The sequence below is a fragment of the Physella acuta genome, unplaced genomic scaffold (genome assembly GCF_028476545.2).
Source record: "Physella acuta isolate Inbredline_101_S28 unplaced genomic scaffold, ASM2847654v3 ptg000891l, whole genome shotgun sequence".
Classification (NCBI taxonomy): Eukaryota; Metazoa; Mollusca; class Gastropoda; family Physidae; genus Physella; species Physella acuta.
Window position 1 is genome coordinate 288,639 of NW_026732408.1, and position 18,496 is coordinate 307,134.

Here is an 18,496-nt window from a genome sequence, read left to right on the forward strand (position 1 = left end):
CACAAATCTAGGCATTGCTAGATGACGCTATGGCATGTCGTAGAAGAATGGATGCTGCTACAACTCTAATTGGTGGACTTGCTGGCGAACAGACTCGATGGTCAGCTCAGAGCACAGAATTCAGAGATCAGATTATCAAGTAAGTTTCTGGTCAGACAGAATTCAGAGATCAGATTATCAAGTAAGTTTCTGGTCAGACAGAATTCAGAGATCAGATTATCAAGTAAGTTTCTGGTCAGCATAGAATTCAGAGATCAGATTATCAAGTAAGTTTCTGGTCAGCACAGAATTCAGAGATCAGATTATCAAGTAAGTTTCTGGTCAGCATAGAATTCAGAGATCAGATTATCAAGTAAGTTTCTGGTCAGCACACAATTCAGAGATCAGATTATCAAGTAAGTTTCTGGTCAGCTCAGAATTTAGAGATCAGATTATCAAGTAAAATTTTCAGATCAAATGATATGAAACTATTTTTATCTTACCTACAAGCATTTCAAACATAATTTTATAATAGTTGTTCTGTTTGCCTACCAAAGATTTAAAGCACTGATTTTGTCTGGCAGTTTGCTGATGTTCTATGTACTAAAATAGAATGCAATGTTTCTTTCAGCCTGACTGGAGATGTGCTAGTCTTCACTGGCTTTTTATCTTACTCTGGTCCGTTTAATCAATCTTTCCGTGCTAAGCTTATTCAAATATGGTGCCTTGAAATGACCAATAAAAAAATACCTTTCACAAAGAATATGAACATAGTAGAAGCATTAGTGGACACAACCACAGTAAGTTGAACACATACTTGAAACTTTGATACAGATGTTTGATGTCAACACTTCATTGATTTCACAAGCTTTTACTTAGCTCCTAATCTTTGTTTGTCTGTGGGCAAATATTGACACATTACTGATGCTGAGATTCTGTTCTAACTTTACAGATAAATTAATTTCCAGTGACATCATTGGAAGATTAAGTTTCAAATCAAACTACATATTTAAAATTAATCATTCAAATTTTAGCCCTTAAAATTTAAAACTTACTATATTAAAAAAAAGGGGAGATGACAATGAAGTAGCAGTACTCACCAATGATGTGGGTGAACTGTGTCCACAAGACTGAGAAAAATAATAATGAGCCGACAGTTGTTTTAGTTGTGTTGATTAAAAGAATGAATGAATTCCTAATTTTTTAAAGACTGAAATAGCAGCTCAGATATAATCGTATATCTTTATAATAGCTAATTATTTAAAAGTATAAAATAAATTGTTTAGAAATCATTGCAAAACAAGCTATTATTTTTAAATTCACTAAAAAATAAGGAAACGAGCATTCACTTTCTTTAACTATTAGAGTAAATATTGAAAAAAAATATGCTTTTTTACTATTATACTTCAATACTTATGTATATTTTCTTATTTTTTAGTGCATTTAAAAGATTAATTTAACAATTTTAAACGTAAAATGTTGCTATCTCTATGTTATCTCCTATTGTTTTTTTTTACCTTATCTGTTTTTTAATAGGTACAATGTTTTTTATTAGCTTTATTCTAATAGCACTTTTTGTTATCTAGTTTATGATCCAATTATTTAAAGTAAAGTTGAGATCAGTGAGTTTTGAAAATTTCCTTGGCTTGCCTGTCCTTCAGATTGGAGAATGGAATGTTGAAGGACTACCAAATGATGAATTATCCATTCAAAATGGCATCATCACAACAATGGCTTCACGCTATCCATTACTTATTGATCCACAAAGTCAAGGAAAATCATGGATAAAAAATAGAGAAAAAAAGAGAAATTTGCAGGTATTTTGGATTAAGGAAATATAAAAACCACAGGACAACACAGTCACATATTGTCATGGTCCTAGTGAATGGTATATGTTTAATGTTTTCTGCTCCCATTGGGTGGTATATGTTTAATGTTTTCTGCTCCCATTGGGTGGTATATGTTTAATGTTTTCTGCTCCCATTGGGTGGTATATGTTTAATGTTTTCTGCTCCCATTGGGTGGTATATGTTTAATGTTTTCTGCTCCCATTGGGTGGTATATGTTTAATGTTTTCTGCTCCCATTGGGTGGTATATGTTTAATGTTTTCTGCTCCCATTGGGTGGTATATGTTTAATGTTTTCTGCTCCCATTGGGTGGTATATGTTTAATGTTTTCTGCTGCCATTGGGCAGTATATATTGGATGTGTTATTTAAAGTTAATGCAATTTATTTTCACTCAAATAAATGTAAAATATTACCACTAAGACTGTTTACAAACAGCCCAGCATACCTTATTCATCAATTATGTGCCACATCAGTTATGTATCCATCAGAACTTAGGGACATTCTGTTACCATGGACTTTATCCAAACCTGAGACATTTAAGTTAGCAGTTGTGCCCTGTTACATCTGATCATCTTTGATAAGGAAATGTTGCTCTTTATATGAATGGTAAAACAACCTTAAAGCTTAAAATAATTGACAAAACAAATTGACTCTGTAGGTAACTTCCCTGAACCACAAGTATTTCCGTCAACACCTAGAAGATGCTCTCTCTCTAGGCAGGCCTCTGCTCATTGAAGATGTTGAAGAAGAACTTGACCCTTCACTGGACAATATTTTGGAAAAGAATTTTATTAAATCAGGTTCTATGTTCAAGGTACTTGACTAAACTTTACAAAAACAAAATAGTTATCCGTAGAACTAGAACAAAATTTAACCTTTATATTACTAACAATCACTTTTCGTTTGTTAAACTTTAAAAAAATTAAGAAAAATAAATTTTGCTAGTTATTCTAAAGCTTTACAAATTTAACTGCTTTAACTTCAAACCTTTAAAGGTATCTGTTGAATCAAACTTTTCCATCAAAGGATTTTTTATTTTCCAATTATGTCGAAGCTTGTTTAGGTTATGAAGAAAAAAATGTAGATAGCATGGTTTTCTTCAATTTCTTTGTGGTTAGGGTGATACACAAATTCTCAAATATTTAGTTTAATAAAGATTTAAATATTTAAAATTTATCCTTCATTAGAGAGTTTATTTTCTCTAAAACCAAATTTTTTAAATGTCCTCCAACAAATGACCAGGTGAAAATAGGTGATAAGGAATGTGACATCATGAATACATTTTACCTGTACATCACCACCAAGCTTGCCAACCCTTTGTACACACCTGAGGTAATTACCATTTATACATAACTGAGGTAATTACCATTTATACATAACTGAGGTAATTACCATTTATACATAACTGAATAATTACCATTTATACATAACTGAGTAATTGCCATTTATACATAACTGAGTAATTACCATTTATATATAACTGAGTAATTACCATTTATACATAGCTGAGTAACTACCATTTATACATCTTGTTTGAGAAGAGTATCAATGTTTGCTTAGTGACTAATCATATTACTAAGAAGTAGAGTTTCTTTCAGGAGCTAGTGCTAGGTTTTTGACTTAAAGGTTACAATATTTAAACCAAATATTCAATCAGCGCTAGAACTTCAATCATTGACTTGACATCTATTTAGATCAGCGCTAGAACTTCAATCATTGACTTGACATCTATTTAGATCAGTGCTAGGACTTCAATCATTGACTTGACATCTATTTAGATCAGTGCTAGAACTTCAATCATTGACTTGACATCTATCTAGATCAGTGCTAGAACTTCAATCATTGACTTGACATCTATCTAGATCAGTGCTAGAACTTCAATCATTGACTTGACATCTATCTAGATCAGTGCTAGGACTTCAATCATTGACTTGACATCTATTTAGATCAGTGCTAGAACTTCAATCATTGACTTGACATCTATCTAGATCAGTGCTAGGACTTCAATCATTGACTTGACATCTATCTAGATCAGTGCTAGGACTTCAGTCATTGACTTGACATCTATCTAGATCAGTGCTAGAACTTCAATCATTGACTTGACATCTATCTAGATCAGTGCTAGGACTTCAATCATTGACTTGACATCTATCTAGATCAGTGCTAGGACTTCAATCATTGACTTGACATCTATTTAGATCAGTGCTAGGACTTCAATCATTGACTTGACATCTATTTAGATCAGTGCTAGAACTTCAATCATTGACTTGACATCTATCTAGATCAGTGCTAGAACTTCAATCATTGACTTGACATCTATCTAGATCAGTGCTAGAACTTCAATCATTGACTTCACTGTCACCCAGAAGGGGCTTGAGGACCAGCTCTTGGGTCGGGTCCTTGTTACAGAGAAATATGTAAGTGACACGTATGCTGTAGAAATATGTAAGTGACACGTATGCTGTAGAAATATGTAAGTGACACGTATGCTGTAGGAATATGTAAGTGACACGTATGCTGTAGGAATATGTAAGTGACACGTATGCTGTAGGAATATGTAAGTGACACGTATGCTGTAGGAATATGTCAGTGACACGTATGATGTAGAAATATGTAAGTCAAACGTATGCTGTAGAATTACGTAAGTGACACATATGCTGTTAGTGACACATATGCTGTAGAAATATGTTAGTCACACGAATGCTGTAGAAATATGTAAGTCACACGTATGCCGAAAAAATAAAAGGAAAACTATGCAGTGTCTTTATTAGATAAGTAGCAAGTATTAAACATATTAATTTGCTGTAACATTGAGATGTGTAAGTAAAATTTCTCTAATGTTGAGATGTGTCAGTAAAGTTTCTCTAATGTTGAGATGTGTAAGTAAAATTTCTCTAAGGTTGAGATGTGTCTGTAAAATTTCTCTGATGTTGAGATGTGTCTGTAAAATTTCTCTAATGTTGAGATGTGTAAGTAAAATTTCTCTAATGTTGAGATGTGTCTGTAAAATTTCTCTAATGTTGAGATGTGTCAGTAAAGTTTCTCTAAGGTTGAGATGTGTAAGTAAAATTTCTCTAGTGTTGAGATGTGTCTGTAAAATTTCTCTAATGTTGAGATGTGTCTGTAAAATTTCTCTAATGTTGAGATGTGTAAGTAAAATTTCTCTAATGTTGAGATGTGTCTGTAAAATTTCTCTGATGTTGAGATGTGTCAGTAAAGTTTCTCTAAGGTTGAGATGTGTAAGTAAAATTTCTCTAGTGTTGAGATGTGTCAGTAAAATGTCTTTAATGTTGAGATGTGTCAGTAAAATTTCTCTAATGTTGAGATGTGTCAGTAAAATTTCTCTAACAGGAACTTGAAGTGGAGAGAACTAGGCTTACTATTGATGTGGTTAATAACAAAAGAAGAATCAAAGATTTGGAGGAGAATCTTTTGTTGCTGCTAACTAGTATTGAGGTAAACATTTCTTTATTGTTTTTCTTATCTCATGTTTCTCTTCAAGGTATAGAATGTTTTTTTTTTCGTTTTTTTTTCAATATAGATCAAATAGCTGTATTGTAAATATACTGCCACATGTTTTAGAACTGTTGAAAAAAGCCATGTCAATTTTTTTTTTTATAAAAATTCAGGGATCTCTTGTTGATGATGTGAATCTGATCGAAGTTTTGCAAACAACCAAAAAAACTTCAGCAGAAGTCAATGAAAAACTAGCCTTTGCAGCAGAGACAAGTGTGGAGATCAACACGGCTAGAGAAGAGTTTAGGCCAGGTGTGAGCAATAGTTTGCCAGAAGTCATTGGGACAACTCCCTTGTTGCATTGCAGATACTTTTTACATTTTTAGCTTCAATGTAGGGTTAAAAGTAGAAGTAAAGTTCCCTTTTCAAACCTGACGGTCTATAGGGTAAGTGAAGTAGAGTTCACTTGTTTCTGTGACGTCAGCATATGAAGAGATAGTGTGCCCAGCCGCCTTTACTTTCCCTAACGTGAGTTAAGTACCCATCAGAGTTGGGTGGACTCAGGGGACGGTCTACCGACTTGAACCCGGATTTGAACTCTATACTTATGGGTTATTAGTCCAGCTCTCTACCACTAGATCACTCTGTCCCATAATGTAGGGTTGCCTAGTTATTATTTATTAGTATACATTTTAAAAAATGTTTTGCAAATGAATAATGTTTAGTATGTTTTCCATTTATTGATTCCATATAGAGCATTTAAATTTTTAAAAATCTGTAACAGAATGTCAAATGTTTGTTTTAACAGTGGCCATACGAGGTAGCATCCTATATTTCTTACTATGTGATATGGTTATGGTGAACCACATGTATTCCACATCTCTCAACCAGTTTTTGGTTTTGTTTGATGCTTCAATGTCTAAGTACTTTATTCAATGTTTAATAAACTTTTAACCTTAAATATAATATTTAATCCTTATTATAATTTTTCCTTAATAAAAATGAAAAAATATTAACATTAAATTTAATATTTAATTATTATTATAATTTTTCCTTAAGAAAAATTAAAAGAAATGAGTAAAATAAATTTTTAGCTGAGCATAAAATATTATTTTTTTGTCAGATCCAAACCTCATGTAAACACTCAAAAAAGAATTGCCAACATCATTGAATATTTAACATATGAAGTATGGAGCTATGTCGTTCGTTCTCTTTTCAATCAAGACAGACAACTGTTCACTATTTTGTTGGCTATTAGAATTGATTTAGCAAAAGGAGCAATCAAAATGAATGAATTCCAAGTTTTTATTAAAGGTAAAAATCAAATCTTACATTTATTGTTTTACTTTCTACTTGAAACGTTAGGTCTATAAAGGTTATTTATGCTCATTATCAATCATGTAGGCCTATCTTTACTGTAAAAAACATTTGCTCTTATATAATTTTTGTAATATCAATTAATTCAAATTTATTTTAACATACCAGATGTTGATAGTTTAATATAGTATGAATACAAGGGAAAAATTTGAGAAAATATAGGCCTATAAAAATTCCACAAAAATTTTAACATTGCAATTCTCTTATTCTATATACACTAGGGTTATTCTTAGCATATATTGATATAATTATGTGTCAATCTCAGGACAGACATGCAGGCCTAGCCCTCCCCCTCCCATTGCATATATACTATATAGCTGCACCCCCTTACTCCCAACCCTAAAACTGAAAGACTAGACTAAACTACAGCTTTTACTGTAGTTTGATGAATGTAATCTGTTTTTTAATGGTTAAAAATCTGCTCTTTTACTGATACTTTGTGGATACTTTTGTTTAGGTGGCGCTGCTTTAGATTTAAATACTGTTACCCCAAAACCTGCTAGATGGATATCAGACATAACATGGCTGAACTTGGTCAAACTGAGTGAATTATCAGACTTTAAAAACATTCTTGATCAGGTCATCATCTATTACATTTGAAAACTTTGCGTTCTTTGTTGACGTTTGTTCAGTTTTTTCTCTCCCATTTTTAGTCACTCAACAAACATTGATACTCTTCTTAAACAAAATTTTTTAAATGTTACATAACAACTCTAATATCTTAAGTATCAAAAATTTATACCATACAACTAAGTTATCTAGAAATAAAGTGACTTATAAATAGGATATGAGCACTGTACCTAAAGAAATAAAAGCTCCTATAACTTCCTATAACAGATTCTATAACATTGCAATCTTAATTTTTATGTTAGCTGTAATAATAAACATTAGAAACTTTTATTTTTTGGTTAGCCATAATGATAAACAATGGAAACTTTTATTTGTAGGTTAGCCATAATGATAAACAATGGAAACTTTTATTTGTAGGTTAGCCATAATGATAAACAATGGAAACTTTTATTTGTAGGTTAGCCATAATGATAAACAATGGAAACTTTTATTTGTAGGTTAGCCATAATGATAAACAATGGAAACTTTTATTTGTAGGTTAGCCATAATGATAAACAATGGAAACTTTTATTTGTAGGTTAGCCATAATGATAAACAATGGAAACTTTTATTTGTAGGTTAGCCATAATGATAAACAATGGAAACTTTTATTTGTAGGTTAGCCATAATGATAAACAATGGAAACTTTTATTTGTAGGTTAGCCATAATGATAAACAATGGAAACTTTTATTTGTAGGTTAGCCATAATGATAAACAATGGAAACTTTTATTTGTAGGTTAGCCATAATGATAAACAATGGAAACTTTTATTTGTAGGTTAGCCATAATGATAAACAATGGAAACTTTTATTTGTAGGTTAGCCATAATGATAAACAATGGAAACTTTTATTTGTAGGTTAGCCATAATGATAAACAATGGAAACTTTTATTTGTAGGTTAGCCATAATGATAAACAATGGAAACTTTTATTTGTAGGTTAGCCATAATGATAAACAATGGAAACTTTTATTTGTAGGTTAGCCATAATGATAAACAATGGAAACTTTTATTTGTAGGTTAGCCATAATGATAAACAATGGAAACTTTTATTTGTAGGTTAGCCATAATGATAAACAATGGAAACTTTTATTTGTAGGTTAGCCATAATGATAAACAATGGAAACTTTTATTTGTAGGTTAGCCATAATGATAAACAATGGAAACTTTTATTTGTAGGTTAGCCATAATGATAAACAATGGAAACTTTTATTTGTAGGTTAGCCATAATGATAAACAATGGAAACTTTTATTTGTAGGTTAGCCATAATGATAAACAATGGAAACTTTTATTTGTAGGTTAGCCATAATGATAAACAATGGAAACTTTTATTTGTAGGTTAGCCATAATGATAAACAATGGAAACTTTTATTTGTAGGTTAGCCATAATGATAAACAATGGAAACTTTTATTTGTAGGTTAGCCATAATGATAAACAATGGAAACTTTTATTTGTAGGTTAGCCATAATGATAAACAATGGAAACTTTTATTTGTAGGTTAGCCATAATGATAAACAATGGAAACTTTTATTTGTAGGTTAGCCATAATGATAAACAATGGAAACTTTTATTTGTAGGTTAGCCATAATGATAAACAATGGAAACTTTTATTTGTAGGTTAGCCATAATGATAAACAATGGAAACTTTTATTTGTAGGTTAGCCATAATGATAAACAATGGAAACTTTTATTTGTAGGTTAGCCATAATGATAAACAATGGAAACTTTTATTTGTAGGTTAGCCATAATGATAAACAATGGAAACTTTTATTTGTAGGTTAGCCATAATGATAAACAATGGAAACTTTTATTTGTAGGTTAGCCATAATGATAAACAATGGAAACTTTTATTTGTAGGTTAGCCATAATGATAAACAATGGAAACTTTTATTTGTAGGTTAGCCATAATGATAAACAATGGAAACTTTTATTTGTAGGTTAGCCATAATGATAAACAATGGAAACTTTTATTTGTAGGTTAGCCATAATGATAAACAATGGAAACTTTTATTTGTAGGTTAGCCATAATGATAAACAATGGAAACACTGGTTTGACAAGCCTGCACCTGAAGAGGAAGTAATTCCGGAGAACTACAGCACATTGTTAAATCCTTTCCCCAGACTCCTGCTCATCAGGTAGATATCAGTTGGCTTTGTGTGTCTAGTTTTGTCTTGGCTTTATAATCTCAGTCTATCTTTGATATAAGAGTTGTCTTGGCTTTATAAGTGTGTGCTCAGTCTATCTTTGATATAAGAGTTGTCTTGGCTTTATAAGTGTGTGCTCAGTCCATCTTTGAAATTAGAGTTGATAAGTTATTTCACAGTCACACAATTGACTGTTGTCACTCCACTGTTTGATATGCCTAATAGCACATTTTGTTTTGAAAGAAATTCTTCTTTTTCTTCATTTTTCTTAATTGTTATGGCGTCAGGGATTTCATTAGATGGACAATGACTTGCAAGAAATTAAAATGTTCCATAATTAGAACACACTAGAACATTGGCTTTTGTAGGGTGGTTAAGTCAATGACATACAGTGAGGGTAGGTGAGTCTACACATTTGTAATTGACTTGCAGGTCCTTTTGTCCAGACCGTACATCTGTAGAAGCCAGGGCGTACGTGTCCAACTCTCTGGGCAGCAAGTACACAGAGTCTCTGATCCTGGACCTGGAGAAGATGTTTGAAGAGAGCAGCCCACAGATCCCTCTGGTTGCACTGCTCTCTATGGGGTCAGATCCAACCAATGAAATTGAGATCCAAGCCAAGAGGTTAGAGATAGGTATGTATCACATGACCAGCCCCAAGTATCACAACATGACCAGCCCCAAGTATCACAACATGACCAGCCCCAAGTATCACAACATGACCAGCCCCAAGTATCACAACATGACCAGCCCCAAGTATCACAACATGACCAGCCCCAAGTATCACAACATGACCAGCCCCAAGTATCACAACATGACCAACCCCAAGTATCACAACATGACCAGCCCCAAGTATCACAACATGACCAGCCCCAAGTATCACAACATGACCAGCCCCATATGACCAGCCCCAAGTATCACAACATGACCAGCCCCAAGTATCACAACATGACCAGCCCCAAGTATCACAACATGACCAGCCCCAAGTATCACAACATGACCAGCCCCAAGTATCACAACATGACCAGCCCCAAGTATCACAACATGACCAGCCCCATATGACCAGCCCCAAGTATCACAACATGACCAGCCCCAAGTATCACAACATGACCAGCCCCAAGTATCACAACATGACCAGCCCCACATGACCAGCCCCAAGTATCACAACATGACCAGCCCCAAGTATCACAACATGACCAGCCCCAAGTATCACAACATGACCAGCCCCAAGTATCACAACATGACCAGCCCCAAGTATCACAACATGACCAGCCCAAGTATCACAACATGACCAGCCCCAAGTATCACAACATGACCAACCCCAAGTATCACAACATGACCAGCCCCAAGTATCACAACATGACCAGCCCCAAGTATCACAACATGACCAGCCCCAAGTATCACAACATGACCAGCCCCACATGACCAGCCCCAAGTATCACAACATGACTAGCCCCAAGTATCACAACATGACCAGCCCCAAGTATCACAACATGACCAGCCCCAAGTATCACAACATGACCAGCCCCAAGTATCACAACATGACCAGCCCCAAGTATCACAACATGACCAGCCCCACATGACCAGCCCCAAGTATCACAACATGACCAGCCCCATATGACCAGCCCCAAGTATCACAACATGACCAGCCCCACATGACCAGCCCCAAGTATCACAACATGACCAGCCCCAAGTATCACAACATGACCAGCCCCACATGACCAGCCCCAAGTATCACAACATGACCAGCCCCAAGTATCACAACATGACCAGCCCCAAGTATCACGACATGACCAGCCCCAAGTATCACAACATGACCAGCTCCAAGTATCACAACATGACCAGCCCCAAGTATCACAACATGACCAGCCCCAAGTATCACAACATGACCAGCCCCAAGTATCACAACATGACCAGCCCCAAGTATCACAACATGACCAGCCCCAAGTATCACAACATGACCAGCCCCACATGACCAGCCCCAAGTATCACAACATGACCAGCCCCATATGACCAGCCCCAAGTATCACAACATGACCAGCCCCACATGACCAGCCCCAAATATCACAACATGACCAGCCCCAAGTATCACAACATGACCAGCCCCACATGACCAGCCCCAAGTATCACAACATGACCAGCCCCAAGTATCACAACATGACCAGCCCCAAGTATCACAACATGACCAGCCCCAAGTATCACAACATGACCAGCTCCAAGTATCACAACATGACCAGCCCCAAGTATCACAACATGACCAGCCCCAAGTATCACAACATGACCAGCCCCAAGTATCACAACATGACCAGCCCCAAGTATCACAACATGACCAGCCCCAAGTATCACAACATGACCAGCCCCAAGTATCACAACATGACCAGCCCCAAGTATCACAACATGACCAGCCCCAAGTATCACAACATGACCAGCCCCAAGTATCACAACATGACCAGCTCCAAGTATCACAACATGACCAGCCCCAAGTATCACAACATGACCAGCCCCAAGTATCACAACATGACCAGCCCCAAGTATCACAACATGACCAGCCCCAAGTATCACAACATGACCAGCCCCAAGTATCACAACATGACCAGCCCCAAGTATCACAACATGACCAGCCCCAAGTATCACAACATGACCAGCCCCAAGTATCACAACATGACCAGCCCCAAGTATCACAACATGACCAGCTCCAAGTATCACAACATGACCAGCCCCAAGTATCACAACATGACCAGCCCCATGTATCACAACATGACCAGCCCCAAGTATCACAACATGACCAGCCCCAAGTATCACCCTTGTTAAACATTAAATTGTGTTTAACTGTTTGTGAATATTCCCAGCATTCCATGCAGTCTCAATGGGTCAAGGTCAGGAAGTTCATGCTAGAAAACTAATAGCACGATTTATGGAGCAAGTAAGCCATTCAGCTGAGTCTTCTAATTTGTTGAGATTGTATTTCTTTATTATTTGTATTATTTTAATAATGGTCACATTTGTTTTTGACTGCAGTCATATGTAGGAGGGACAATCAAAAAGACTGTACACAATGTTGTTTTATTTCCCCTGGTTTCAAATTTTAAAAGCAGTTTGTCTGGTCATTTGACTATGAATGGGCTCAGTGGCATAATGCACTACACTTTGTCACCAGGGTGGATGGGCTCTGCTACAGAACTGCCACCTGTGTTTGATGTACCTGGAAGAAGTTTTAACTACCGTGCTGGAGTCAGAGAGGGTTCACAACAATTTCCGTTTGTGGATCACATCTGAAGTCCACAACTCTTTTTCTATTGGATTATTACAAGTAACAATTTTTACTAGTAACTTTTTACAAGTAACCTTTTACAAGTAAAATTTTTTACTAGTAACTTTTTACAAGTAACCTTTTACAAGTAAAATTTTTTACTAGTAACTTTTTACAAGTAACCTTTACAAATAACATTTTTTACAAATAACCTTAAACAAGTAACAATTTTTACAGGTAACTTTTTACAGGTAACCTTTTACAAGTAACAATTTTTAGAAATAACTTTTTTTACAAATAACATTATACAAGTAACAATTTTTACTATTAACCTTTTACATGTAACAATTTCTTAGGAATAATTTTGTAACTTGTAAAATGTATGTGAGCCTACAATTGTCGCATGTAGAGAACTAAATGAACTATGTTTGAAGTAATATTACATGAGTGTTACTTTGTATGCAGATTGCCATCAAGTTTACAAATGACCCACCACAGGGCATCAAGGCTGGACTAAAGAGGACGTACTCATCTCTGACTCAGGAATTTATTGACATTTTTAACTTGCCTCAGTGGAACCCCCTTCTGTACACTGTCTCATTCCTACACACAGTAGTCCAGGTACACTGATGTCATTACATACTTGATACATAGTTCTATCTAATATTTTATGAAGTTGGGAAGTTCATGCATTCAAGTTTCGTTCAATCTTTTAAAAAAGCTAACAATATGAAATGAAATTACACTTTATTTAATAATAATATTTAAAATGGTAGAATCTGTGATGTTTTCACAAAGTCTTAATTTAAAAGTATTTATTTTCTTGTAAAAATACTAGCACAATACTAGCCTACTACATAATCCTTCTTGCTTAGGAAAGACGTAAATATGGTCCACTTGGTTGGAATATACCTTACGAGTTTAATTCTTCTGACTGGGGTGCAAGTGTTCAGTTTATACAGAACCATTTGGATGACATGGATCTGAAGAGGGTAAATATAAAGTCTAGTGTAATGTTGACATTTTTGGCACTTTCATGAAATAAAATTGATGATATTCCAATGAGAGTAATGATTGAAATGAAACAAAATTGATGATATTCCAATGAGAATGATAATGAAACAAAATTGATGATATTCTAATGAGAGTGATGATTGAAACAAATAAAAAAATTGTTTCAGGGCATCTCCTGGCCAACTGTGCGCTACATGATTGGTGAAGTCCAGTATGGTGGGAGAGTCACAGATGATTTTGACAAACGTTTGTTGAATACATTTGCAAAGGTTATTTCATTTAGATTATTCATGTGTACAATATCAAATATGCTTATAAATTAGCTAACAACACTTTGAACTATCTAGAAAATCTAATTTTTTTAAAAATGCTTTTCATCACAAAAAGCCAGACCTCACCAAAAAATGATCATATCTCAGCCTACAACACAGCTGCATTTTTTTTTTAAACATCGATTTTTAAAACATAGATTATTTTAAACAATTTCTATTACAGTTTATTAAAACAGATTTCTAAAACAGGAACAATGAGCTAAAATTCCATTTCTAACATTACTTTTTTTAAATGCAAAAGTGACATCACACTATCGAACCCCACCTACAAAATTACAGACCCCTCCCCCCCACCAGTGTGATGTCATTTATGGAAGATTTATAACATCTACAAGTTTTAGAAGGTTAACTCTATTAAAACATAATTTTTTGACCATCAGAGCACTTTTGGTAACTTGTCCCTTTCTTGTGTTTTCATTAGGTTTGGTTTGGAGAGTTTATGTTTAATGATAGTTTTCAATTTTATAAAAACTACAAAATTGCAAGAACTCGTTCATTGATTGAAATAATGGAGTTCATAGAAGCTCTGCCACCAGTGGATTCACCCGAGGCTCTAGGACTTCATCCTAATGCTGATATCACGTAAGTTGTTGATCTCTCTGTCTTTAGTTCACTGCTTCATGGCTGGACACTTGTCTTTTAACTGATCAACACAGCTAAAAACATCAACTTTCTTAATTCAGGTACCAGACCAACACAGCTAAAAACATCAACTTTCCTAATTCAGGTACCAGACCAACACAGCTAAAAACATCAACTTTCCTAATTCAGGTACCAGACCAACACAGCTAAAAACATTTTGGACACCATTATGAGCATGCAACCAAAAGATTCCAGTGGAGGATCAGGAGAGTCAAGAGAATCTGTTGTTTACAATTTGGCTGAGGAAATGTTGTCCAAATTACCACCTGACTATATACCCTGGGATGTGAGTTATTACCTGACTGTATACCCTGTGATTTGAGTTACCACATGACCGTATACCCTGTGATGTGAATTACCACCCAACTACATACCCTGGGATTTAAGTTACATTCTAAATGTCGTCTTTATGATCAACAGGTCAAAGCACAGCTCAAGAAAATGGGCATCTTACAGCCACTGAATATATTCCTACGCCAGGAGATTGACAGGATGCAGAGAGTGATTACCCTTGTACGCAACACCTTGACTGACCTTAAGCTGGCTATTGATGGGACTATTATAATGAGCGAGGTCAAATATGTCTTTACAGCTCAGCTTGTTTGTGTAAATAATTAATATGGACCAAGCAGATTGCTAGGTCCATGTAAACCAAAGTAGTTAAGTCAATGTAAAAAAACCCAGCAAGGTCCACGTAAAACAGACAGCGAGGTCCATGTAAAACAGACAGCTAGGTCCTTGTAAAACAGACAGCTAGGTCCATGTAAAACAGACAGCTAGGTCCATGTAAAACAGACAGCTAGGTCCATGTAAAACAGACAGCTAGTTCCATGTAAAACAAACAGCTAGGTTCATGTAAAACAGACAGCTAGGTCCATGTAAAACAGACAGCTAGGTCCAAGTAAATTAAAATAGTTAAGTCAATGTAATTACCTTTTTTTGACTGGAAAATGTGAACTGATTGTTTTACAGAATTTGAGGGATGCCCTGGACAATTTGTTTGATGCTCGCGTACCCAAACAGTGGATCAGGTACTCTTGGCAGAGCTCTACCATAGGCTTCTGGTACACTGAACTGCTAGAACGGAATCAACAATTTTCTACCTGGATCTACCAAGGGAGGCCGGTCACTTTCTGGATGACTGGTTTCTTTAACCCACAAGGTTGCTGGCTTATTTTTACTGGAAGATGGGTCCCTAATGTTTAAAAAGTTTTATTTTGTATTGTTATTTGAATGCCTGTGATTCAATTAACACATTTTTGTTCATGGTTGGACAAAGACTATGGAATCAAATCCAAAAAGAAAAGCAGGCTGAAATAGGAGTCAATGGCCTATACAACACATAACAATTTGACTAATAATACTTGTGTTGTACAAAATCCCTCCCAACACTAGAATTAAGAATGGAGAAGAGTAAGAAATATGAAGAAATTGTAAACAAAAAAATATTCTAGCCAAAAAATTGTTTTTAAAGCTCAACATAGTCTACATTTTTTTACACCTTTTTAAAGAGTAAAATTTCTCTCAGGATTTTTGACTGCTATGAGACAAGAAGTAACCAGAGCACACAAAGGTTGGGCTTTAGATACAGTCACCTTACACAACGATATCACCAAATACTTTAAAGATGACATCAATGTGGCCCCTCCTGTAAGTTCAATAGTGGTAGTCTGTACTGAATATATCACTGTATTATTGTTATTTGTATCAAATATATCACTGTATTATTGTTAGTCTGTACTTAATATATCACTATTATTGGTAGTCTGTACTGTATAATACACTGTATTATTGGTAGTCTGTACTGAATATATCACTGTATTATTGGTAGTCTGTACTGTATAATACACTGTATTATTACCTTACACAAAGAAAATATTTATGATGTAAAACCAAATATGTGCATAAATATGTTTACATGCAAGCTTTGGTTTTTGTATCCTGACCTGTAAACTTAACTGAGATTTGAACATAATTTATTTAAACTCATCTCTGTCTCTTTACAAAATTTAAACATGATAACAAAAAGACAAAAATTAAATTATTAATCCATTATTTATGGAATATTAATAAAGATAATTTCAATCAAATAAAGATGTATCTACTACTTGGTTGTAAGATGTGAAGAGAAATATAATAGATAACAGATAATAGATAACTTAAAATAGAGATAATAAACTACCATATTTGTTTACAGGAAGGAGTGTATGTATATGGTTTGTACTTGGAAGGTGCTCAGTGGGACAGAAGAAACAATAAATTGGCTGAATCCAATCCTAAAGTCCTATTTGTTACTCTGCCAGTCATTCATATGTATGCTGTTAATTCTACAGCACCAAAAGTAAGTGAATCATTTTCCTGTTTTCAGACACTTTAACTACATAAAAACATTGATAACCAGTTTGTGAATTCAGACAGTTTTTTTTACTACATTAAAACATTGATCAATTTTTAAATTAAAAAAAAAACAATACCAATGTTAAGAAATTGATTGCTCTGCTAAACAAAACCTGATTTGACTGTCACCAACAGGACCTGAAGCTGTACCAGTGTCCAGTCTACAAAAAACCCTGCAGGACGGACCTGACATTTGTTACAGTTGTTTTAATGAAGACCACTCACAGCCCAGAACATTGGATCTTGAGGGGCGTGGCTGCACTGTGTGATATAAAATAGAGGGGCCTGGCTGCACTGTGTGATATCAAATAGAGGGGCGTGGCTGCACTGTGTGATATCAAATAGAGGGGCGTGGCTGCACTGTGTGATATCAAATAGAGGGGCCTGGCTGCACTGTGTGATATCAAATAGAGGGGCGTGGCTGCACTGTGTGATATCAAATAGAGGGGCGTGGCTGCACTGTGTGATATCAAATAGAGGGGCGTGGCTGCACTGTGTGATATCAAAGAGAGGGGTGTGGCTACACTGTGTGATATCAAATAGAGGGGCGTGGCTGCACTGTGTGACATCAAATAGGGGGGTGTGGCTACACTGTGTGACATCAAATAGAGGGGTGTGGCTACTCTGTGATATCAAATAGAGGGGTGTGGCTACACTGTGTGATATCAAATAGAGGGGCGTGGCTACACTGTGTGATATCAAATAAAGGGGCGTGGCTGTACTGTGTGATATCAAATAGAGGGGTGTGGCTGTACTGTGTGATATCAAATAGAGGGGTGTGGCTACACTGTGTAATATCAAATAAAGGGGTGTGGCTGCACTGTGTGATATCAAATAGAGGGGTGTGGCTACACTGTGTAATATCAAATAAAGGGGTGTGGCTGCACTGTGTGATATCAAATAGGGGGGGCGTGGTTGCAATGTGTGATATCAAATAGGGGGGCGTGGCTGCACTGTGTGATATTACAAGTAGATTCTTCATTACTTTAGCTTTTTGTTTTACTTTAAATGTGATACTTCTGAGTAAATCTAATTTGTAAAAATTGAGTCTCCATGTTTTGACATTACATGACATGTAAAATTAAACCTCATATGTAGTCATCAGCTAGAATTGTGGCTGAAGAACTATTAGATTGGAGATTTTTAAAAATAATAGATCTGTATATGATAATTTAATTTATAAATATTTTTCATTGTATACAATATTTGATTTAAATTATATTTTATTGTATACAATATTAATATCAAATTCTGTTACAGGTTTAAAATTTATGTGTTTTATTTTGTGAACAGAACAGTTTTCATACATCATTCATACTTAGTAAAATATAGTTTCCTTTAGTTTTATGCAAATGAAATTTTAAAGCACTAAATTAAATAATTTTTTGGATATGTATTCAAACTACTTTTTACATTTTGTAATAAATCAGTAATTGAAGTTTTTT

At 35.0% G+C, this 18,496-nt stretch overlaps 1 protein-coding gene across 1 annotated transcript in view; it reads left to right on the top strand.

Annotated features, from left to right (window-relative positions):
- The window catches only part of LOC131952851 (dynein axonemal heavy chain 8), a 63,340-nt gene extending 44,990 nt beyond the window's left edge, over window positions 1–18,350 (top strand). Inside the window, exons 68-92 of the mRNA XM_059315743.1 lie at window positions 12–139; window positions 611–779; window positions 1,641–1,796; window positions 2,487–2,642; window positions 3,071–3,160; window positions 4,153–4,245; window positions 5,180–5,284; window positions 5,458–5,596; window positions 6,093–6,207; window positions 6,408–6,598; window positions 7,119–7,240; window positions 9,289–9,407; window positions 9,849–10,051; window positions 12,266–12,339; window positions 12,574–12,726; window positions 13,132–13,287; window positions 13,542–13,658; window positions 13,848–13,949; window positions 14,434–14,594; window positions 14,784–14,940; window positions 15,075–15,227; window positions 15,627–15,816; window positions 16,183–16,304; window positions 16,852–16,995; window positions 17,187–18,350. Of these exons, the coding sequence (XP_059171726.1) occupies window positions 12–139; window positions 611–779; window positions 1,641–1,796; window positions 2,487–2,642; window positions 3,071–3,160; window positions 4,153–4,245; window positions 5,180–5,284; window positions 5,458–5,596; window positions 6,093–6,207; window positions 6,408–6,598; window positions 7,119–7,240; window positions 9,289–9,407; window positions 9,849–10,051; window positions 12,266–12,339; window positions 12,574–12,726; window positions 13,132–13,287; window positions 13,542–13,658; window positions 13,848–13,949; window positions 14,434–14,594; window positions 14,784–14,940; window positions 15,075–15,227; window positions 15,627–15,816; window positions 16,183–16,304; window positions 16,852–16,995; window positions 17,187–17,330 (3,459 nt within the window). The 3' untranslated portion in view covers window positions 17,331–18,350. The remainder of the gene's footprint in view (window positions 1–11; window positions 140–610; window positions 780–1,640; window positions 1,797–2,486; window positions 2,643–3,070; window positions 3,161–4,152; window positions 4,246–5,179; window positions 5,285–5,457; window positions 5,597–6,092; window positions 6,208–6,407; window positions 6,599–7,118; window positions 7,241–9,288; window positions 9,408–9,848; window positions 10,052–12,265; window positions 12,340–12,573; window positions 12,727–13,131; window positions 13,288–13,541; window positions 13,659–13,847; window positions 13,950–14,433; window positions 14,595–14,783; window positions 14,941–15,074; window positions 15,228–15,626; window positions 15,817–16,182; window positions 16,305–16,851; window positions 16,996–17,186) is intronic.
- The last annotated feature ends 146 nt before the right edge of the window (window positions 18,351–18,496 follow it).